Source organism: Triturus cristatus, chromosome 4_1 (genome assembly GCF_964204655.1).
Source record: "Triturus cristatus chromosome 4_1, aTriCri1.1, whole genome shotgun sequence".
NCBI classification, from domain to species: domain Eukaryota; kingdom Metazoa; phylum Chordata; class Amphibia; order Caudata; family Salamandridae; genus Triturus; species Triturus cristatus.
The window spans coordinates 1101847761-1101872938 of record NC_140585.1 but is presented as its reverse complement, the minus strand read 5'-3'; the positions used below and the strand labels follow the sequence as shown (position 1 = coordinate 1101872938).

Sequence of the window (25178 nt, the reverse complement as noted above, 5' to 3'; positions counted from 1 at the left end):
TGTGCGGAGGGGGAGACAGAACGTTGTTGCAGCAAGTGACTAACTGGGTAACCGACACCGCACATGTGATTCCTGCCTGCAGAACGCAACGGTCCTGATAATTAGGGACAAGATAGCTTCCATTCGAAAGCAATGTAAGAGTGGGAATAATAGCGGGAACTGGAGTTTCTTTTAAATAACAAGCCAAATTAGGGGCAGACACAATACTGGCACCATGAATCTTTACATTCCTCCCCTATTAGAAAATCATCTCTCTCAGCCCGTTGACAACGATATGTAAATAGCAGGGACCACAATTTGTTTATATAAATGCTCCCAAGAGGATCTACCTACAGGGAAGTGTTTCATACAAGCAGTGAACTGTAAAGTAGAGATAGGCAATGAAATAACCCAGTATATTAAACAGACTGCGGATGGTGTTTCTGCTATTGTAAATGGAAGCTGTTCAAATTTTTCTATGTGTAACATGGTATAACCAGCATCTTTCATAGACTTTGATTGCTGTCTACTTGTCAAACTAAAAGCAAAAACAACAATTGATGGACAGAATGCAGAACAATGTCATACATTCACCCCAGTACAGAGATCTGGGCCTAAATCCATCGTTTTTTTGCTCACCATGCCATTCCAGTTTGAACCCAGCCATATGCAAATCAGTCTTGACCCTGTGCCCCATGGGAACAGTCCAGCCCGAACTGCCAAGCCAGGTCCTCCCTGGACTGGAAAAAAGCATCCTAGGACCGGTTTCGGGCTTTCAGCCCTCGAAAGCCTTTGGTTTTGCTTTACTTGTCAAACTAAACAAGAAGAACAAAGCACTGGAATTGAAATAATGCCATGGAACGTGCCCGTTCTTAAGTGTTTGAAAAATAAATTGCATATGGATGTAAGTTGATTCTCACCATGATATAATGCAGACATATCATTGTGAACAATATCAATAACAGATGATAAAATATTATCTAAGGTATAAATGCAAGATGATAAGGTATTAATACTGTTGTCCACCACAGCAAGTACTTTATGCAAGTTATCTTGATCGATTTGTCGTAAACATATTGCAGCTTCCATTTGCGACAATTTCCAAAATTAACTATAAGTTGCATAAACAAATTGTTTAGAAAAGGAGGATTTTGGACCCAAAAGGAAATCAGGCAAATTCATGTCTTCGGACAGGAGAGAAAGATGTTGTTTTATAGCAGACAATGTGAAATGTTCTAACCATTGTTGACATAATTTACCCATGGAGTAAGTGGTAACAGTGTTAGGGTGCATGGCTTGTGAATATCGAGGATCGGGTCTACCTGATTTGAACCCAGATGTGCAGTTCAAAAAAAGAGCATGACAAGCATTAGTGTCTATCGGCCATAGTGACCACCCACCCGGAGCCATACCTGAAGAATTAAATGTACCATTTTGTATCATACAATTTAGTTGGTCTTAAGTACAATTTGTATAAGATTGGCAATCATCAAAAGTAGGAACATTTAAATCTTTAATTTTAGCCAATCCCAGACAAGTAGTCTGTTGGATTGTGTCATTTAGAAATATTATTTTTGCAGATATTAGACACGCACGAAAAAGAGATTCTATACTTAGGACTTGCCAGGACTTAGTGAAGCAAATCGATATTAAGTCAATATTGTCCTTCCAATAATCATAGCCTTTCAGGGCCAGGTCCTCAATGAAGGACACTGTATAGATTAGCTTGGTTTGAGTAAGCATATATTTCTTTGAGCTAATAGGAATGATTTAAAATAGAATGATTTCGGGTTTGAAGCATTAAAACTGGTAAAATGGGTATATTTCATCCTTTGTGTTTTCGAGCTACCCTGCGGTGGAGTTGGCCAATGTTCCCATTGAGAATAATTATATTGGGGACACTGTATATTCATTCTATGCAAAAAATGATGTCCATAATGTTGATAATAGAACAAATCAGAATAGTTAGCGGAATTTAAATATAAATCCTCAGATTCAAAGACAGTGTAATATTGCAATACAGAAAACATAGAATTCACAGTATCAATATCCCAATCATCCAAATGTAACCCAGTACTATGATATCCCCTATGCAAACTAGGAACACATATGGTATCTGTAGGGTCTCCGGAGGACCAAATACATTGAATGGTACTTTTTTCACCATACAATTCCATCCGTGAGTTGAACCGCAAAATTATTAACTAGGGACTGGTCTCGTCAGTTTATGTGAGGAAAAATGTGGGGCCAACACTCAGTTGAACAATTCTCCAGCAGAACATTCTGGGAGGTAATGGCCGTTGATCAAAAGGAAAAAAAAATAAACAGTCACGAATCCAATCCACATGAACAAAAATACCACTGAAAAATGATCCAAACATATATCCATGCTGAGACTAGATTAGTGCGTTTTACCCTGGAGTTGAAAACAAAAATTTGCCCTGGTGGTGTAAGACAATGAAGAACTGCCTGAAGAAAAGCTATCTTGATCAATATAGTAATCAGAAGAACTCAGCTGGAATAAAGAAGGCTGTGATGCTGCATGTAAAGTTGACTTTTGTATTGCCAGAGGGATCTCGACTGAAGGATCAGAATAAACAATGTCCATCACAGAAAAAGCAGAAGGTGTAACAGGCACCATGTCAATTGAAGACTGGACTTCCCCCTCCTGCAGCTGGGTAGAATCAGCAAAGGTGGTGGTCACTGGCCGTAAAGCGACATTCTGAGTATGAACACCTAAAGGCATACTGTAAGAAATGAGGATCTCTAGTTGGCAATTGTTTGCATCGTTGTCCAAGTAGGGACCTGTCTTCCTAGTCAGGCTAAGGGGGATACAATTCTAAAATAACCCCTGCTCACCCCCTCGGTAACTTGGCACAAGCAGACAGGCTCATCTCAGAGGCAGGGTGCAAAGCATTTGTGCACACATACAGTAATACAGTGAAAACACTACAAATGGACACCACACCAGTTTAGATAAATAAGTCATCTTTATCTAAACCAAACATGACCAAAACGACAAAAACCCACCATACAGTTATCAAAATATAACTTTTAAATGGTAGAAACAGTTCTGTCGATAGCAAACCACGACGCGACACTTTCAACACAAAGTACCTTGGATGGTCAAAATCAAAAGCAAGAACAACCGCAGGGAAGGTGATGCGTCGGTTCCTTACGTGCAGGTCAAGTGATGCGTCAGTTCCTTACTCCAGGGGAGGTGATGCTTCGGTCCCTTACTGCCACGCAGGGGAGGTGTTGTGTCCGTTCCTTACTGAAGGAGAGGTGATGCATCAGTTTCTTACTGTGCAGCGCGGTGATACATCAGTTTCTTACTGCGGCCCCAACGTCCTTGTACACTTGGTGCCACAGTGCGATGCGTGAGGATCGGGGATGCGTTGGTTCTCAATGTGGCAACGGCACTTGCGTTGATGTCTTCAGCCGCGGTCCTACGATGCGTTGCAGCCACATAGCAGGGCCTGCGTCGATTTCTTCAGCCACCGGAAGGCGCTGTGTCGGTACATATGCGTCGCACTTCTCATCGTTGTGTTACTCACCCAGCTCCCAACAGCAAGAACAACCTCCAGAGGCCCAGAACAGTAGCAGGCACCTCTTGGCAGGTCTCTCTGCAAGGGAGTTCAGGCGAGATGGAGTTGAAGTCTTTATATCCATGAGACTTCAAAAACAGGAGGCAAGCTCTACTTCAAGCCCTTGGAGATCTTCCTCAAGCATGGAACACAGCACACAGTAAAGTCCTTGTCCTTTCCTAAGCAGAAACAGCCACTGCAAGCCAACCCCACACAGCAATGGGGCAGTACCTCTCCTTAGTTTCTCCAGCTCTTCTCCTTGGCAAAGGTTCCTCATGAATTCCTGGAATGATCTAAAGTTCAGGGGTTTGGGCCCCACTCTTTATAGCACAAATTCCTTTGTTCTCTGGTGGCAGAGAAGCTCTTTACCCAGCCCAACCAGTTTTGCCCTCTCTGGTGCAGCTGCATGGCAGGAGGTACAGGCAGCATAGTTTAAGGCAGACCAGGCCCATTCAGGTGTGAAATAAATCAACCCACCCTACTCAGAATGCAGCCCAGGTCTATTTAGTCCAGCCTTGATTCGCCCTGGTAGACAAGACACACCTCAACCCCCCCCCCCCCCCCCCCCCAAGTGGCTGTCTGAACAGAATGCACATCTCCAGCCCCTGTCACTCCAGAGGCACACAGGATGGCTAAGCAAGAAAATACCTACTTTCTAAAAGTGGTATTTTCAAACACAGAATGTAAAAATCATCCTCACTAAAAGATGCATCTTTACATTCCTCTATTTTCCTATCTGGTTCCCATGTAAACTCCCCATTCTATCCTAAGGAACAGATAGCCTTGCAATACTTTCTAAAAGTGGTATTTTCAAACATAGAATGTAAAAATCATCCTCACTAAAAGATGCATCTTTACATTCCTCTATTTTCCTATCTGGTTCCCATGCAAACTCCCCATTCTATCCTAAGGAACAGATAGACTTGCAATAGTGAAAAACGAAAGTGGCAGTATTTCGCTATCAGGACATGCCACACACATCAGGGCATGTCCTACCTTTCACATACACTGACCCTGCCCATGGGGCTACCTTTGGCCTACCTTAGGGGTGACTCACATGTCATAAAAGGGAAGGTTAGGGCCTGGCAGGAGCATTTGATTTACAGGCCCTGGGCACACACAGTTCACTGAACTAGGGACTGACAAGTAAATCAAATATGCCAATCATGGAATCACCAATCCATAACAACAATTTACAGAGAGCACTTGCACTTTGGCACTTAACAGCAGTGGCAAAGTGCCAAAAGCATCTAGACCATCAAAACAGAAGTCCTAAACACAGCAAAACACATGAGGAAAAGGCAAAATATACAGGGGACACCCACACCAATGACGCCAGGTCTCCCACGTGTCCCCTCCAGCTGAAATGTGGGGAGAACTACCCACCCTCTTGGGAGTTAGCTTCACTAAGGTGGAAAAATCTGGACAGACCATCAGCATTGGCGTGTTCTGTACCAGGACGGTGTTTCACCGTGAAGTCCATCCCTTGTAGGGAAATGGACCACCTCAACAACTTTGGGTTTGCACCCCTCATCTGCATCAGCCATCTAAGGGGGCTGTGGTCGGTCTGATGCCAGAAGTGAGTCCCAAACAAGTTGGGCCTCAGCTTCTTCAGCGCCCAGACCACAGCAAAAGCGTCAGGCTCAATCGCACTCCATCTCTGCTCCCGTGGAAGTAACCTCCTACTAATGAAGGCTACAGGTTGGTCTAGGCCCTCCTCATTCAGTTGTAAGAGCACAGCCCCCACACCATGCTCTGAAGCATCTGTCTGCACCACAAATTCCTTTGAGAAGTTGGGCGCCTTGAGCATAGGCGCCGCGCACATGGCAGATTTCAGTGCATCAAAAGCTTTTTGGCAGAAGTCAGTCCAGTTCACATTCCTGGGCTCCTTCCTGGAAGTCAGCTCAGTCAAGGGGACAACAATGTTGCCATACCCCTTGACAAATCTCCTGTAATAGCCGGTGAGGCCTAAAAAGACTCTCACCTCTGTCTGGGTCTTGGGGGGGCTCCCAAGCCAGAATGGTGTCAATCTTAGGCTGTAGGGGTACCACCTGGCCGCTTCCTACCTGATGTCCTAAGTACACCTCTGAACCCTGCCCGATCTGGCACTTGCTGGCCTTGATTGTGAGGCCCTCTGCAGAGCCTTCAACACTTCCCAGAGGTGGTGCAGATGTTCCTCGCAAGTGGCACGGAACACTGCGATGTCATCCAGGTAGGCAGCACTGAAATCCTCCAGTCCAACCAACACCTGTTTGACCAACCTCTGAAAGGTGACAGGAGCATTCTTCAACCCAAAGGGCATCACCCGGAATTGGTAGTGCTCCTCTGGGGTTGAAAATGCAGACTTCTCCTTGGCCCCATCAGTTAAGGCAATCTGCCAGTACCCAGACAATAAGTCAAACATACTGAGGTACTTGGCAGCTTCCAACCGATCTATGAGCTCATCAGCTCTGGGGATGGGATGTGCATCAGACCTAGTGACTGAATTGAGCCCTGGATTGTCCACACTGAACTCAAGTTCTGGCATGGCACCAGGTGCAGCAGCCTCCGGGACAAAGACCACTGGCCTGGCTCAAGTTTGTTGGAGGGCTCAATGACCCTTTGCGCTAACATCTTGGAGACCTCCTCCTTGATGCAAGCTTTGACCCTGTCAGTCACCCTGTAAATGGTATGCTTCACAGGAGGACTGTCCCCAGTGTCCACATCATGGACACACCACTGAGTGACACCAGGGGTCAGGGAGAACAGAGCAGCAAACTGTCCCAACAGTTGGCAGCAGTCACTCTGCTATTCAGAAGCCAGTGCGGGGAGAGGGTTACACCATTCACTGACCCATTATGTTCCTTAGCAGACAGGAAGAGTCTCAGCCTCCTCCTCCATTCCAGCATCTGTCGCTAGCAGCATGCCCACTTCGGACCTCTCAAAGTGGGGCTTAAGGCTGTTCACATGTAGGACCCGCAAAGGGTTACTGGGAGACTAAGTCCACCAGATAGGTAACTTTCCTCCTGGGCTCCACCACCTCAAATGGCCCAGTCCACTTATCCTGGAGCGCACAAGGGTCCTTTGGGGCCATGACCCACACTTTCTGATCAGGCTGAAACTCAATCAGAATGGCATTCTGATCATAACACTGTTTCATCTCTTCCTGGCTGGCTTACAGATTTGACTGAAAGCAAAAACATTGGTTCTGTCGGGAAACAAGCAAACTTATTTGGATATGTACTTAATACACTGGAGAACCGCAAGGAACACACACATAGTCAAAGAAACAGAAATGAATTTGTTTTACTGGATGGAATTATATCAATTATCATATAGAAACACCTAAGTGTTTACAGGATGACCCAACCAGAAAACACATACAAAGTTAAACACTTAGTGAAAACATTGTGTACTTGAACAAACATCACATGTCACAATTATATACAATAGACAGTACAAAAATAGACAGTCAGATCCAGCTTGAAGTACATAAACCACTGTAGGCTGTAATTTCCTAATTCTGTATGTGGATTTGCACGGAAGCATAGGACAAGTAACGTCGACGTTTCGACCCTATATGGCGGTGCCAATTAGTATGCATCAAAAGTGGGTCTTCATCAGGACAGAAGATAGGTTGGGAACCTGGGAAAACCAATTTAGGGTATTGGAAATAGATTCCTCATGTCTCGTGCGCAGTCAGCCGGCATCTACTTTGATAATGAATTCTGAAGGACGGTAATTTCATTTAGAAAAGAGGGAGTGGTGCTGTCATAACAATCGCCACGTAATGGTGTCCGTGAACTGGACGTCGGACGTCCAGTTCACGGACACCATTACGTGGCGATTGTTATGACAGCACCACTCCCTCTTTTCTAAATGAAATTACCGTCCTTCAGAATTCATTATCAAAGTAGATGCCGGCTGACTGCGCACGAGACATGAGGAATCTATTTCCAATACCCTAAATTGGTTTTCCCAGGTTCCCAACCTATCTTCTGTCCTGATGAAGACCCACTTTTGATGCATACTAATTGGCACCGCCATATAGGGTCGAAACGTCGACGTTACTTGTCCTATGCTTCCGTGCAAATCCACATACAGAATTAGGAAATTACAGCCTACAGTGGTTTATGTACTTCAAGCTGGATCTGACTGTCTATTTTTGTACTGTCTATTGTATATAATTGTGACATGTGATGTTTGTTCAAGTACACAATGTTTTCACTAAGTGTTTAACTTTGTATGTGTTTTCTGGTTGGGTCATCCTGTAAACACTTAGGTGTTTCTATATGATAATTGATATAATTCCATCCAGTAAAACGAATTCATTTCTGTTTCTTTGACTATGTGTGTGTTCCTTGCGGTTCTCCAGTGTATTAAGTACATATCCAAATAAGTTTGCTTGTTTCCCGACAGAACCAATGTTTTTGCTTTCACTATAGTGCCCAGGTTCTGAGGGCTACTGGGTTACCCCATTATCTTTAATGGTTACAGATTTGACTGAGCAAGTTGTCTGAAGCGCTTAGTCTGGTTCCTGATGGCCAGCATGTAGCTATATACATCCTGGGGAGGTTTACTGGAAGCTTTCTCCCCGCTTTCTTTGACCAGACTCAGAGGTCCTCTTACAGGATGCTCATACAGGAGTTCAAATGGACTGAACCCTAAGGACCTTTGCGATACCTCCCTGTAAGCAAACAACAGGCATAGTAAGAGGACGTCCCACTTATGCCTCATGGGCTCACCAAGACCCATAATCATACCCGTCAGGGTGCGGTTGAATCTCCCAACCAACCTATTACCTTCGGGGTGGTAAGGAGTGGTGAACTTATAGGTAACACCGCACTCCTGCCACAGGTACTTCATATACTTGGATATGAAGTTGGTACCTGGGTCGGATACCACCTCTCTGGGGAACCCCACATGGGAAAAGATCCCCATCAACGCTCGACCCACCACGGGGGACATCACAGACCGAAGAGGGATAGCCTTGGGGTACCGGGTGACATGGTCCACCAAGACCAGAATGAACCTGTTGCCCGTGGCTGTCTTGGGATCCAGATGCCCCACAATGTCAATACCCACCCTCTCAAAAGGGGTGCCATCAACAGGGAAAGGTTTGAGAGGAGCCTTGCACGTCTACCCACTCTTCCCACTTGCCTGGCAAGTTTGGCAAGACCTACAAAGGTGTCAGATTTCTTATGCATTTGGGGCCAGTAAAAGTGCGTGACAAGCCTTTCAAAGGTCTTGTCTTGCCCCAAATACCCTGCCAAAGGCACATCATGAGCCAGACCCAGTAGGAAGGCTCTGAAGCGCTGGGGTACCACCAGCACACAGGCTGACCCGGGCTCAGCAACCTCAGGCTCACTATACAGGAGACCATTCTCCCAGTAAATCCAATGTGATCCAGACTCCTCACCTGCTGCCTGGTTTTCAGCCTACTGCCGCAAACCAACAAGAGAATAGCATTCATGCTGCTCCTTGCAGAATTCCTCCCTGGAGATGCCCCCAGTTAGTCAGCTCAGGCAGGTCCCCCAGTTTGGCCACTTGCTCCCTGTAGGCTACAGGGCATCCCCCTCAAGGTTTGCCTCCTCATGGACCGTGGGTGCTTCGGGGCTGGTTTCCCACGCCCCCTGCCTCTTCTCTTTCTGGCAGGCACCTGGGCCACTCTTTCAGGCTCCAGGTCCTCTTGATTACCCTTAGCGGGTGCCATAGACAGACTGGTGAGACACGCACACTCAGGCAGACCCAACATCTCTACATGAGACTTACGCTCCAACTTCTCCCAAGGGGAACTCTCCAAATCGTTACCTAGCACACAGTCAACTAGCATGACTGGCATCACAACTACATGTAAGGTACCTGAGACCCTTCCCCACTCAAAGGGAACCTGTGTCACTTTGCAGGGGCACTCCGAGTTGTCAGCAGCAACTACTGGGTAAAGTATGTTGGGGAACACTTGCTCTTCAGACACTAGCCGACAACCGACAGCTGTCACACTGGCTCCAGTGTCGCTCAGTGCCTGCACTCTATGGCCATTTATGGTCACCCACAGCCTGTATTTCTTAGTGTTAGCAGGCTGGTGGATCCTTGGGAACATCTCACTGTCTCATGGTGAAACCACTGTCAATTATCCTGGCTCCCACCCTTCCTGGGGACTCAACTCCTCTGCCAAGGCTACGCAACTCACAGGGCGGTGCACCAGTGGGTGCAGTGATGGCTTTCTTGGGACACCTAGGATCCCTTATGAAGTGGCCCACCTGACCACAAGCATAACATGCCCGGGGGCCCTACTGGGCAGGCTTACCTGCAGGGACCCATGGCATCTTTTCACTGGGGGGCTAGGAACCTTTCCCTTGGTCCCCTTGGAAATTACTTTGGAGCCCTTTTCGGAACGCCTTCTGTCTACCCTTGTCCCCTCCACTATTCTGCTGGGGACCCTGCCCTTTGGCAGAGTCTCTCACATGACCTTTGTGGACCCTGGTATTGACCCAGCGGTCCGCCTCCACAGCAAGCTTCCTGGTATCAGTCAGCTTACTGTCAATCAAATGCTGGCGTAGCTCTGGAAAACAACTACCAGACAAGTTTTCCCATGCAACCAAATCATAGAGCCCCTGAAAATCATTTATCTGGCTACCCCTCACCCAACCATCCAGTACTCTGCAAGAATAGGACACATACTCCACCCAAGTGCTTGACTCAAGCTTCTTACAGGCCTTCAACTTCTACCTGTACAGTTCTGGGGTCAAACCATACCTCCTGATCAAGGCTTTCTTCAGGTGGGCATAAGATATTTGCCCCTCGCCAGGTAAGGCTAACAAAGTTTCCCTCTCCTCTGTCATGAAGTGGCTCCACAACCCCGCCCCCCAGTCTCTCTCAGGGATTTTGTGGGACCTCCTTGATACCTCATATGCCTTAAACCCCTGTCCAATATCCTAATTCTTTACAACATCCTTGAGCACTTCCTTGGGGATGTATACCATCCCTTCTTCAGACACTGGCAACAAGCTGCCACCATTGGAATTGAGTGCCACACTCTTGGCCTTTATGTTCAGTTCCTTCAAGCCTCTCTCATGCTCTAAAAGCATCCTCTTTTCCTCCATGGCCAGTTTCTGCTTTTCTAATTCCAATTTCTTACTCTCCATGTCACACTCCTTCCCCAGCCTGAGCTTTGTAAGCTCCAACTCATGCACTCTGCTTCTCCCTCTGTCCTCCAACTCCTCTGGAAACAGCACCTTTGAAGATACACTGCTGCCCTTCCCCCCGGACGGTAACTTCCCGTGAGGCAGACCCAATAGCCCATCCTGCTGCCCATCTAAATTCTCATCCTCCACCATAGGCTCCTCAGTATGCTCACTGGCATTCCTTAATTCCAACCAGACCCTCAGCACCTTTTGGTATTCTTCCTTTCTGGTAAGACCTCTTACTGAGGTTTTAAATTTCTTGCCGACTCCTTTCAATTGTGGCACAGTGTGGGTTTCAACCCTATCCTCTTCAAATTCAATATCCACAGATGCAAGTGATGCTTTCGTCATGTGAATAGGCTGTTCTCAAGTTGCAAACAATTCCAAGAAAGAAAAAGACCCACCAATTCTATGTGGTCACGTAATGGTCTGCACTATGCTAGTAGTGTTCACCAATCATTGTACGTAGGACACAAATGCAAGTACAGATCCTCACCGCTGATCACCAATGTTAGAAATGGGGGTCTCTAGTTGGCAATGGTTTGCACCGTTGTCCAAGTAGGGACCCTTCTTCCTAGTCAGGGTAAGGGGGATACACTTCTAAAATAACCCCTGCTCACCCCCCCCCCTTTTTTTAAATTTGTTTTATTGATTTTAAACATCCAATGATAGAGGCAGCAATATAAGAACAATAGACTGTCGATAATACTTTATATCTCAAGCTGCTTCCCTCAATACCCTCAACCCTTCCCCCGCCGCCGGTGTGCCTGCAGAGCCTGCACTATGACCAATAAAGTGTATCTGAAGTTAGTACGGTAACAGTATTGAACAACACAAATGTGGTACAGGGGCTAGATGGCCCTTAGAGATTACCATTCGCCACATTGTTCATGTATTGGTTCAGTCTTCTTGCGCCAATGTGTCAGTTGGATCCCCCTGACCCTCTAAGATTGACCCCTCCTCCGAGTCTGTTTCTGGAACCTGCAGTATTGCAACTAAGGCCTCCCACACCCTCGCCGCCTCCTGTGCCTTTTCGCTATTAGTACGTAGGGCTTGTTGCAACCTAAGTGTACCTTCACTCCGCGCCCACTTGAGTAATTCTGCCCGCCATCTCCCCACACTAGGCTCCCTCTGTGACTTCCAATGCATTGTGAGTTCCCTCTTGGCTAAGAAGAGGCCCAGGTCGAGGAATTTACTGGTCACTTTTGTTTTAGCGGTATGCGGGAACCAGTGCAGTAAACAAGTACCCAGTTCTAGATCTAATGTACGGTCAGTTATACTACATAATAGTTCCAGCACTTCCTCCCAATATGTTTCCAAGCTCGTACATCCCCACATCATATGCTGGAAGTCAGCCCCTTCCAAACCACATCGCGGACACTGAGCGGCCGCCGCCTCGAAATATTGGTTAAGCTTAGCTGGCGTCAGATACGCTCTATGCAGGACATAAAAATTTACCAATTGAAACCTGGTATTCCTCGTGCTCTTCCAGGCCCTTCTAACCAACTGAGCCCATGTCTTCTCAGGGATTTCCCTGCCAAAGTCCACTTCCCCTGCAACGCTCGCAATGGTTCCAGGGTCTCCGTCAACATACGCCTGTAGAGGCACATAATAGCCTTAAAGGTCCCCGCAGCCATTACCACATATTGGCACGCCACTGGGGTTCGCGGCTCCGACAGTCCCATCCCCCAATGGCGTTGGATGGCCGAAACAAGCGCTGAGTGCAGCAAATAATCCCCTCGCGGGAGGTCATATCTGTGCTGTAGGGCCCGGAATGACAACACGGTTTCGTTTTCTTAGAGGTCTCCTAGCACTTGTACTCCCAGGTCCTCCCAGTTAGCCAGTGCCGTCCAATCACCGCCATGGTATAAGTATAAAAAGTATTATCGTTCGCATCAACAACAGGAAACGGAACCCAGAAGTAAAAAACCTTAAAGCGGTATGCAGGGTCCACTTCGACCACAAAAACAACCAGAGACCTCGCATTGGGGACTCCATGTTGTAACAAATTCTGAGTAACCGCTGCGCTGCAATGACCCAGAATCGTAACCGGTTGAGCCATATGAAGAAACAAGGGATTCAAACTGCAGCACAAAAGTGGGTAGAAACTTTTTAAACTTCAGGCTTAAAAATACGTTCAGCCAGAGGAGGTGCCTACAAACTGAGGAGGCAAAACCCTCACACCACGGACGTCTCTGGGAAAAGGTAAGAGGGTATTGTGGACGAGCACAAGCACTACTCAGGTGTCCTGCATATAAGTACCAGACCAAACGTTGGTACAGCCATGTTGTAGGGATTCTGCGAACTCAAAGAACTATGGTCTGGACCATAGAACTGTAGTAGGCAGGCACTGAGTTATCCTACCACCTTAGTATCCATGGGCCCTGGACCCACTAGCTATAGTGTCTCACTTGGCCTCCTACTCACTCACAGAGTAACAAGTGATTAGACACCCCAGGACACAAAACTCTTGAAGGAAATGGGGTAACACAACACACCTTTTTGCTCTCACACTCGTACTTGTTCACAATAAGGTCTGACAGAGACGAGAAAAGTTTAAAATATTTATATTAATTATCGTGCTCTAGTATGCAATATATGTGCCACAACATGTAGGAAGATGCCTAACACAAAGACAGTCAGCATAGTAAGTAATCCTTAAATCATAAAAGGAGCTGTCATGATATTCGACAGGCTGGACTAACCCCCATCCCCTTCTACAGAAGTGGAATGATAATATATCAGAAGATCTCTGGGTATTTGCAGTGAACCCCATACATTAGCATGCACAGATGAAGGTTCTACATCTCAGGTGCAGTTGAGCTCTCGTCTGTGTGCCTTCATCCCTGTGCATACTTATATGACAAAGAGTACATGTTCCCAAAAATCAGCTGCACTTGTGTGTTCTGTCTAGGTGCTTAAGCCTGACCAGAACAGAATAACAAGGACCATTGTTGCTTGACCTTGTCTACCGTGTACAGACTAAATCCCAGGAAGAACAAAATGTAAAAACAGCAGCAGGTTCTGTTTGACACTACAGGGTGGCACCAAGAAAGATACGTGTGTATAGGAACATGTGCAAATCAAAAATTAGCCTACTACGTGCTTAGGCTAACATAAGATAAAATGACAATGGGCCTGCACGGAACATATGAAAAAGTAAGTTGCGTCTTTTTTGGCCATTATTTTGTGTGTGTGTGTGTGTGTGTGTGTGTGTGTGTGTTAAATAAGGCAAAAATAAATGACTTGCATACAGATATTTCCATACCACACAATTTGATTTTAAAATCAACAATGTTCAACTCAATTACATAATCGATCTCTGCTGACTTTGCCTATGCTGGAGGAGAGACATGTCATTCTGACTTATAACAAATGCAGAAGGTACAATATTCTTCAAAGAATAAATACAAGTTGACAATATGGTCATGCCATTATCTACAAAAGCTTAAGCCGTTTCCAAATTAGCCATGTCAATTTCTCTCAAAATGTTACCAGCTTCCTGCTGAGAAACTTTCCAAATTTCATTGCATATGGCATTTAGAAAATGTTTAGAATGTAGTGATCGAGGACGCAACAAGAAATCTTGTAAATCCAGGTCATCATAAAGGAGAGATTAGTGTTCCTTAACGGCAGATAAAGTCAAATATTGTAACCATAACTAGCATAACTTGCCTACACTGTAGGTATTAACCACTCCTGAGTGTTGCGTTTGCAAATATCCGCGGTCTGGTCTGCTTGCTTTAAAAACCCTTTGTGGTGTTTAAAAAACACATGCATGACAACCATTAGTGTCTACTAGCCACACTAACCACCCGCCTGTACCTTAAAGTGAAGAATTATATGTACCATTCTGTATCATGTTGAGCTGTTCTTTGGTGAATTTTACTAAGTGTTGCAAATTTTCAAAACATGCAAAAGAGGCAATGTTAGGTGTGTTCATGTCTTTAATTTTAGCCAAACCCAGGCAGGTGTTTGCTGCACTGTCTTGTTCGGAAAAATAATGTGCCTCGGTATTAGACAAGCTCTAAATAAAGCCTCATTGCCTTGGACTTGCCAATATTGTGTTGATTGATTTTAACTCCATGTTGTCTTTCCAAAATGTATAGCTTATAACTGGGTTTAAAGGGTTGATACCAGAAAAATAAGTAAACTTTTGCAGGTATGTTTTTGAACTACCCCACTGGTGGTGTCGGGCAATGTTCCCATTGTGTGTAATTGAAAACTGCATGTGTAGTACTAGCCAACTGTTAATAATGGTCTGCATGGTGATGAAAACAAAACATTTCACAATAATTAGCAAAGTTCAGATGCAAGTCCTCAATTTCAAATACTATATAAGATTTTAATTTGAAAAAGTATGCTTTTCACAGTGGTGACATCCCAGTCATCAGAAATACTACCAGTAGTGATAACATCATCCATGGAGATTTGAAACACATAAGGAAATTGCAATGTTTGTGTAGGATAAAAAATATCAAATGGGACCTTATCCTAAACAATTCCATCTGGGACAGGGAATGCAGAAATGTTCACAAAGGACAGGTCTCTTCGCACTATATGTTAAGAAGACTGAGGCTTCAGTACGTCAGCTACCAGTACAACAGCAGAGCATTCTGGGAGATAATGTCTATTTAGGAACAAAAAGAAAACTGTGACAAATCCAAACCAAATGAAGAAATGCTGTAAAACTGAAATCCAAATAAATGACCAAGGTGGAATCAGATAAGTCATTTTTAGCAAGAAAAAAATGCATTTATCCTATGCATTAAAGTCTATCATGAATCAGAGGAAAAGTTCTCAATGTCGGCAAAGCAGCCAGAGGCAGTCTGTGCAAAACAGGGACCTTACGCGGTAAAGAAAAACTGGTTGGTACTTCAAAGGTGGATCATAATAAACAACTTTGTTGTTAGAAATGGCAGTCGAAGACTATGAATTCACATATGGTGTGTTTTCATTGTTAGCAGTAGTAACAGGAAGTAGTAGAACGTTAGTATCTGACATCCCCCGCCAGGGAGAAGTAATTTCTGTATTATTTATTGCTAGTAAAGGTATTTCCTGTATGGTAGTGAGAGGAGACCTGTAACTACCCAGGATTCCTCGTGTTATACTGTGTAGGACTGGCCACATAGGGCCATATGTAGGTAAATTACATTTACCGATTCTTAAATACCGAATTTTACCGATTCGGTATTTATGAATCGGTAAATGTAATGTAGGTAAAAAAATACCGATTCGGTAAGTGTCGGTATTTTAGAATCGGTATTTACCGATTCGGTAATGGTAACTTGTTTCCCATTGATTCCTATGGGCCAGGAGGCCCATAGGAATCAATGGGAAGCCAGTTACCATTACCGAATCGGTAAATACCGATTCGGTAATGGGGGGAGGCATCATCATGGGTGGCAGGGTGTCACATTGACACCCTGTTGCACCCCTGATTCGTCCATGTGTGCACATGTGGCGCACATACATGCCCTAGGGGCATGTATGTCTGCCACATTGCACACTTCACAGTGCACAAAAATGCATTTTCACACCTATTCGTCATTTACCACCAACTTTCAGTTGGTGGTAAATAACGAATCCCCACACCCACCACACACTCCCCCTACATCTCATTTCTGTATTCGGTATTTACCTAATCGGTAATTTTACCGATTCGGTAAATTACCGAATACAGAAATGATCCCCCTACATAGCACAAGCCTAAATACCGGTCGGTAACGGTATATTTACCGAAAATCGGCCGTTACCGACCGGTATTTGGCTACATACATGAGGCCCATAGTGTGGTCTGATGAGGCCAATGGACACAAACCGTTAGTTTCTACGACCAACAATCGACAGCCAAATCACAGTTCTGGTACCTTGAATGCCAAGGACTGGTACCACTGCTCTTTAAAATGGACTCAAATCCTTCTTTTCCGTAATCTGCTCTCGAACTAGTCCCCCAAGTTTAGGAATTCAGACAGAAGTTTCTGGTTGGTTCTTCAGTAGCAGAATGTTAGTAGTTTAATTTGAGCGCTCATCTTTAAAGTGTTGTAGTTCCTGTAAGACAGTGAACCATTCATTGATGTCAAAAGGTGTATCTGCCACTACTGTGCCAGGATTATCAAGGTTTGGAATGTACATCTGGAAACTGAACAAGACCTCGTAGGGGGGTCCGGTCACCCAAGGATCTTCTAGGCAGATTATTGAAAACTCCCTGGACTCCATTCAAGTAATGACACAACTACGACCAGAACCTAATAAGTAGCTGTTAAAGACTGCTTTAAGTCATGGTTTTTTCCTTTCCACTATTGACTTTCCCTCCGAATGATAGGAAAGGATTACAGTACCACCCAGGGTTCCCATAGTCCCCCGGTAAGCCTTAAAAACAAATGCGAATCACTGGTGCTAGTGGAATGCAGCTCCAGCATATGTCCCGATGAAGACTTGCTGATCTCTTATGACAGTTTGAGCGTCAGCCGATGGCTGTGGACACACCATGGAAATCTAGAACATGAATCCACTGCCAACAGAATACATTTGAATGAATTATCAGAATTTAAAGGTCCGCAATGGTCGAGACAGACACATGCCAATGGTGTGTTCGAGACGAACATGGGTGTCTGCGGTGGGCAAGCTGCGGTGGGACCTTTAATTTGCTGACAAATGTCACAGCTAAGGACAAATTGTTTTGTTGGTTTGTAGAGACCATGCCACGAATTTCTGTAGTAAGTAAACAGCAACCACCACACCAGCATGGGAAGAAGCTAACCCCTCATGAGCAACAAATAAGTCAATCAATCTGTGAGTTTAAAGCGTGCTACTCACCTGTGAGGGTCTCAAGGCGCTAAGGGGTTGGGGGGTGTAGCTCCGATTCAGCTGAAAACCCAGGTCTTGGGGCTCTTCCTGAAGGTGTGCAGAGTAGGGCAGCATCTGATGTTGACTAGGAGGTCATTCCAGGCTTTGGCTGCGGTGTAGGAGAAGGCTCTTCCACCCGCTCTGGTTCTGTGGATGCGTGGGGTTTCTGCTAGGGGGAGGTCGGTGGAGTGGAGGTTCCTTTTGGGTACATGGAAGGAGATTCTTTTGTTGAGGTATTTGGGTCCGGTATTGTGGAGGGATTTGTAGGAGTGGGTGAGTAGCTTGAAGGTTACTCTCTTCACGACGGGGAGCCAATGGAGGTCACGCAGGTGTTGGGTGATGTGCTCATGTCGTGGGATGCCGAGGACGAGTCTGGCCGCGGTGTTCTGGATGGTCTGGAGTTTGCGTACCAGGGATTTATTTATTTCAGCGGGTGTTTCCATAGTCCAGTCTGCTTGTATTGAGTGTGAGGGTGCCGATCTTTCGGGGGGATCCTCTTGAAGGTATTGGGTGCTTGAGGCAGGTGGAGGCGACAGCATTGATCTGTCGGGCCATGGTGAGGGAGGAGTCGAGTATGATGCCGAGGTCTGGGGCGTGGTCCGTGAGGGTGGGGGGGTTGCAGAGCGCCACCAGGAGTTGTCCCAAGCTGGGGGGGGGTGGGTCCAAGGACGAGGACTTCTGTCTTCTCCGAGTTGAGTTTCAGACAGCTGCTGCTCATCCAAGCTGCAACGTCTTTCATTCCTTCTTGGAAGCGGAGTGGTTTCCGGATCCTTCATGAGGGAGAGGATGAGCTTGGTGTCGTTGGCGTAGGATACTATGCTGAGTCCATGCTGTCTGACGATGGTGACGAGGGGGGCCATGTAGATGTTGAAGAGCGTGGGACTGAGTGATGATCCCTGGGGTACTCGGCAGTTTATCTCTGTGGGTTTGGAGAGGAAAGGCGGGAGTCTGATCCTTTGGGGTCTGCAGGTGAGGAAGGAACGTGGCCTGTTGATGGCAGTTCCCTGTTTGCAGGCATCGTGGAGTCTGGCTGCGAGAGTGCGGTGGGAGACGGTGTCAAAGGCTGCGGAGAGGTCCAGTAGGATGAGGGATGCGGTGTGGCCTTGGTCGAGGAGCGTGCGGATGTTGTCTGTGGTGGCGAGGAGGGTGGTCTTGGTGCTGTGGTTACTGCAGAATCCGGACTAGGAGGAGTCAAGGATGGCGTTCTCTTCGATGAAGTTCGTCAGCTGGGCGTTGACGATCTTCTCGGTGACTTTGGCTTCGAAGGGAAGGAGAGAGATGGGTTGGTAGTTCTTCAGGTCCATCGGGTCTGCAGATGGTTTCTTGAGGAGGGGATTAACTTCTGCGCAATTCCAGTCGTCGGGGAAAGTGCCGGATTCGAGGGAGGCATTGATGGTGCGTCGTAGCTTGGGAGCTATAGCGGCGGCAGCTCTGTGGAAGATGTGCAGCGGGCAGGGATCCGTGGGGCTCTTCATGGTCTTGGAGGTATCTTCGGGGGTGACCGGGGTCATGGCGGTGAAGGTGGACTGGCTGTCGTCGCTGGAGGGGGAAGGTGTTTTCTGGAATTTGTTCCCTTAAGTTGTCGTACAGGGCCTTGATTTTCAGATAGAAGTAGGAGCCGAGCTTGTTGCATAGGTCCTGGGAGGGGGTGATGTCCGTGGTTGCGCTGGGGGGTTTGTCGAATTCCTGGATGACGCTAAAGTTCCTTAGAGTTGCTGGAGTTGGCGAGGATCTTGTTCTAGATGAAGGTCCTTTTGGTGGATCTGATGCGTTGGTAGTATTCTGTCATGGTGCTCTTGTTGGTGGTGCGGTCTTCCGAGGATTCGCTGTTTCTCCAGGTCTTCTCAAAACGTCTACAGGTGCGTCTGGTTTCCTGGAGGCCGGCAGGGAACCAGGTGGCCTTCCTGGGGCGCTGTCTGTTGGGGTTACATAGTGGTGAAAGCTCGTCTGCGCAGTTGGTGATCTATCTGTGGAGTTCTTTGGTGCAAGGTTGGCGTCGGTCGAGGTGGAGGGGGCATCGCGGTTGAGGGTGGAGTTGAGCTGCTCCTCGGTGACCTTGCTCCAGTTTCATCGCGGCGGGCGAGGTGCAGGTTTGGGGGCAGTGGGTTTGTGGACGTGGAAGTATATGTAGTGGTGGTACGTCCAGGTGGTTGCGTGGTGTGGCTGAAGTGGACTTTGTTACCTCCTGTGAAGATGGGGTCGAGGGTGTGTCCTGCATTGTGGGTGGGTGTGGTGATGAGTGGTTTCAGTCGGATGTTGGCGAGGTTGTCCAGGAGGGTGGCAAAGTTTGGGTCGTTGAGGTTGGCAAGGTGGAAGTTGAGGTCGGCGATGAGCATGTAGTCAATGGAGGCAATGGCGTGGGGCGCGAGGAGGACGGCGATGGTAGTGGTGAACGTGGTTCAAGGTCCGGGAGGTCTGTAGGTGAGGGTGCCTCTCAGGGGTGTTCTGGGGCTGGAAGTGGAGGTGTTCATGGTGGGCGGGCTGTCGCTCGTACTGGAGATGGAGAGTCGGAGGGAGCTCTTGTGTACGATAGCGAGTCCTCCTTTTGGGCGGTTGGGGCAGTCCTTCCTCTGAATCTTGCATCCGTCAGGGATGGCGGTGGTGGTGTCGGGAGTGGAGGTGGAGTTGGTCCATGTTTCTGTGAAGAAGGCGATGTCTGGCGAGAAGGTGTCTTAGAGGTTCCAGATTTCTACTGCATGTCTGTTCAGGAAGCGCACGTTGAAGAGGATGCCCCTCAGGGCTTTGAGGGTGTTGATGTTCAGCATTTGGGCGGCGGTCGTGGGGATGCGGAGGGTGATGAAGGTATGGCAGCAGTATCAGCAGGAGAACTGGCTGAGAGTGGTGTTAGGGGTGGACAGCTGGCAGTTGTTGTGCATTCCGGGGCTGAGCGCGAGAAGGGCAGCCGAGTTGTAGCAGTGGGTGGTCGGAGATCCAGAGTCACTGGCGCTGGTCGGGTCACGGACAGGTCCGTTAAATAGGGAAAGGGGAGGGCAGCGCCGCTGGAAGACGGGAAACAGCAGGGGGGAGGGGCCGCGGCATAAAAACGGGCATGATTAATTGTAGCCTGTGGTTTTGATTTGATATTACTCTATCCCCCTTTCCAGGAATACAAGCTAAATGTATGTCTTGGGCACTCAGTAGATAGGAGTATTTTGCTGAAAATATTTTCGGTAATAATGTGCTAGAGCATGAAGCACTGACAGCTACAATGATGTCACCATCCACTCTTGTGTGTGGACGAGTAATTGCAACTATTACAGCAGTCTGACCTGCTGCTATTGCGGCGTCATTAGGCAGTGAATTCCATGCAAAGTGTATCCCAACACGTTGGTCAATCAATGTATGAATTACATGAGCTTGTGGCAAACATTCTTTAAGATGTGACAGCTTTCACTAACGCAATTTATGCTTGATAGCTTTCCCTTTTGAATCTCTGAATACATTCAAGCGCCAATAACTCAAATGCTCAATAGAAAAACGTACACAGTAATACGAATAACACTATCAGTGTGGGGAATTCAGGATTGGTATTTTCTAGTTCCAAAATAAGAGCTTTGAGTTTAGCCAGCTAGGCAGTACAAACCCCTAAGGGTTGTGTAAACATTTGTTGAGGATGAAATTCTCCATTCCTCATGACACCGCGCAATGTGGCACAGGTTGCTGAGTATTGTTATTTAGTTTCAATAGCAGACAGGGATGAACCATCAGTATATACAATACAGTCATACTGGTCAAGAGCCAAAACGTCACTGGGCACAGGGTACTCTTCTTCACATTATAGGAATTCTTGTGTTTGTAAAGTGGGGCAAAGACATTGTCAACATCATTAGCTGTTAAGGAGGTGGCCACTGTATCCATCTAGGATTTAAGGATGTTGTGTTAAGAAAGCTGGCCTTTCTGAAAGCTTATAAGGCTTAAGTGGGAGTAACCACAATTATGGTTTGCCCTGGGCCAACGGTCTTTCCTTTATAATATCTGAACTGCAGTTAGTATTTTTTCAGTAGGTGCTAAACACATTTCAGCATTTGAATACAAATGTGATGCAAGTAACCTGCTCTACTGTTGCAACAGAAAATCCTACAGCTTGATCGGAAGACATGCCATTATACGGCTCTCACAACCAATTAATAGGTGGGCCAGCACATGGTTTTGCCTAAGTGGGGCATCATTAAATGGTAGTAGAGGCTCTGTATGGGCCTGACTTGAAAGTAGTACCTCCATCAAAACATTAGTTTTTACCATGATAGTGGGAAGCTGAAAGTCTAAGATGTTTGCCATCCTTTGCTTCACTACTACGAAGGAGGTGCTTTGTCCTCCGTAGCAGGATTAGAGGGAGAAACAAGGTCAGTATCTGGAGAAGCATCCAGGCCACTGGCATCTTGGAGTTTTTCACACCAGTTTTCCTCATCATATTGTGGGCTATAATAATCCTTTTCATCATAACTGTCATTGACTGCACGAGTCGGTGCCGAAAAGATTGCATAAAGTTTGGGCTCTGCCATGATGTACGGGCAAAGTGTCAGAATTGAAAGTATTGCTCTTTGACAGCATGTCAGTCAGAGCCAGGCACAGCCTCAGTCAAGGTGGATTCTGCTCTGATTTGGATAACACAATAGGGTGAACATCCTCCTCCAGAGTCATAAGCGTCGCTTAAAAAGGAACTGGTGCAGGGGTTCGTGCTGAAACCACTGTTGGCACCAGAGCAGGTGTTGAATCTAATGAAGGTTCAAGGGGCGCAACAAGGTGCAAAGGGTGGACACGCCAGCAGAAGTATGACTGGAGGCCTCTGTGGACCCTTGGAGCCCAAAGGCACATCAGAGGGACCCAATAAAGTACCAGAAATGCACAGTGTTAATCAACACTGTTACTGACACTTGGCACAATGGGAAATCTCTGAAGCGTGATAATTTATCACTGCAGTAATTCTTTCAACATAGTGCATCCAAATGTTCACCACAATTTTCTGCAATACAGGCTTAAAAATAGAATAGATTTGAGCTAACAGCTTCAGAAACTTAGACCTTCATGGATAGAGCACCGTCCAAAGGACTTCCCACTCACTGTCATCACATACCCCAGCAAATTAAGAGTAAAAGTCAAACTAGTTAGCACGTTCTGGTGTCTTTTAAACAAATTCAAAATAACTTTAAAACCAAAGCAGCAGCAGCCGGAGTGGCGAAGTCCACAATTATGTCTTGTATAGATACTCAAAACTGCAAAGCATAGCAAGTACTTAAGAAAATATTCTTGCACCAATCTCTCACACTATAGTATCAGAAACATAATTCAACAGTGTTCATAATGTTATCCTTTAGCTGCCGATAGGTTACAAAAATCGGCATACTTTTTTTTTATATAGCTTTTGATTTAAAGTCTCTGATGTTAAATTGATCCGGCTTCATCGCAAAAAGGTAAAAATAACAGTTGACTTTTTAACTCACCGGATGAGGTTTCATCTTGTCCAACAAAACTTTCTTCATAGTATAATTTCCTTTAACATGTTGTTGCTGGCGTCTCGGAAAAAAAAGTATATACATGTGTCTATGAATACCCATTGCCAATCTTTAAGACATTGTAGAAACAGAAGGAGGTTTCTTATCTATAACAATATTTCTTGTGCACGCATTCTCTTGAGATTCAACACTTAAGGCCTGATTCACAAAGACAAAGGTATTTATGTGTAGTAAAGTTATGACTGTGGCGTCTCCACGCTCAAGGCGGAATCTCTGAACTGCAGTTCCCAGTGGGGAAATTCTGCCCCGAGGGCAGAGACTCCGCAGTCACAACTTTACTACACGTAAATACCTTTCTGAATGAGGCCCTTAATATTTTTCAATGCTCAGGAGACCCTCGTAAAAAGTTTAAATTCATTTTAAAAACATTTTCATATTCCAGTATGAGATCTGACTCTTTCTACTGAGATGGTAGAATCCATGCAATGTTCCAAGAGTGACACAAACTAGTTTTCAACAAAATATGGTCGGATCTGAATATTAGAGGGAGACACAACCCTAAAAGCCACTGTCACAGGTGCGTGCGAGTTACTCACATGTTCATGTTTACCTTGCACTCTGAACTCTTTCAGAATATCCAAATAAGGAGAAGGGGGAGTGGCTTAACGGCAATCGTATGTAAAGACTGCTCAGCTCAAGAAAACAGCTTGATAAAAAAAACATTAGGATCAACTGATTGATTGAAAAGATTCTTACTTATATTCACAGTTCTCCATCAAGAGTATTCTCTCTAAATTCACGAACAACAGAATGACTCTACTCATATGCAGGTTCTTGCAACTCTTCTTTAAACAGGTTTTCAATTTTGGAAATAACGTAAACAAGAATGCATGCTAATAGGAAACAACAATTTCGGTCTTCCATTATTTTAAAACATAAGGTGGTTATGTCCAATAAGTCTAACTAAAGCATATCTGAAATCATGGATTGCTGCAAATAAGTGAAAACCATCACTTTCACTTTAATGTCTCTAGAACCTGTCTTATGCACAGCAGAGAGGCAGGCAGGCAACGTGCTTTTGTAGGGCAGCGTGTGTAAGTGTTGTGAATACTGTGTGTGTTTTTTTTTAATGCAGAGATTTTTTTCATTTCAGTATGTTAAAGTGCAACAAGCGAATTACCGTGATTCCATCGAGTGCACGTTTCTAGCACGTTCTTTTGCTTTGTCAACATGTGATGAAATTATGATAACCAAGCGTATGCAAAACACATTTATAATAGTTCGATATATTTGTGTGAACATTTAAGTTACAAATGTTCAATAAGTAAGTGCAAGAATCACTTTGTCATCCTAAGTTTATTGTTTAGTTTAGGAGCAATCCCAGGTATGTCGCAAAAACGGACTTTCCATTCAGACTTTTATTTCCTTAATTCTATTTGTATAAAATCTTTTATTTCCATAGTTTAATTTCTTCTGTTTCTACAGTTTAAACTTTTCTATTTCTTACATAGAAAGTGTGAGATTTTAAACGTGTAGAAATGCTAGAAATGTATGTACCCCATATCAATAAGATAATCGAGCTGACGGATCTGTTGCTGGGATTGTTTTCACTTATTGCTTACTTAGTGTCTCCCCGTCAAATCACTGTTTTTCAAAATATAAGATTAGACCGAAAATCAGATTCTTTAAAATCCAGGTATCGGACTTTAGTTTGAAGAGAACTTTTTTTTTCATTAGTATTTTATTTAACATTTCCAAACATTACAAGTATTTACCAGCCAATAAGACAGCGCAGATACTTGTAAGATGGCAACCTTATACAATATAGTATCATCAACATAGTGAATATGTGTGACTGAGAAGAGAGCTAAGGAACAAGTTACTTATATACTGTAATGCCTTGCAGAACATCAGGTCCCAATGCAGAGCGCGCACATACCAACTTGCCAGGGTGTAACATCCGCCCCCAATCCTACTTTCCTCCCACGCTAGCTTCCCCAACATGCCAGGGAATTGTGTCCCAAAACATATAACTCAAACACAGACCCCTTGTATTTTTAATAAAAATGAACCAAATGTGAGTTGCTTAGAAAAAGCTCTTAGGGGTTTGCCCTTGGGGTAACACAAGAGTCCAGCCTGACAACACC

At 45.6% G+C, this 25178-nt stretch overlaps 1 protein-coding gene across 2 annotated transcripts in view; it reads right to left on the bottom strand.

The window, feature by feature from the left end:
- Window positions 1–25178, bottom strand: part of REDIC1 (regulator of DNA class I crossover intermediates 1) — a 960655-nt gene that overhangs the window by 538993 nt on the left and 396484 nt on the right. For both annotated transcript variants that reach the window (XM_085654103.1, XM_085654104.1), the window contains one exon: window positions 23020–23092. In XM_085654103.1, coding sequence (XP_085510229.1) covers window positions 23020–23092 — 73 coding nt within the window. The remainder of the gene's footprint in view (window positions 1–23019; window positions 23093–25178) is intronic.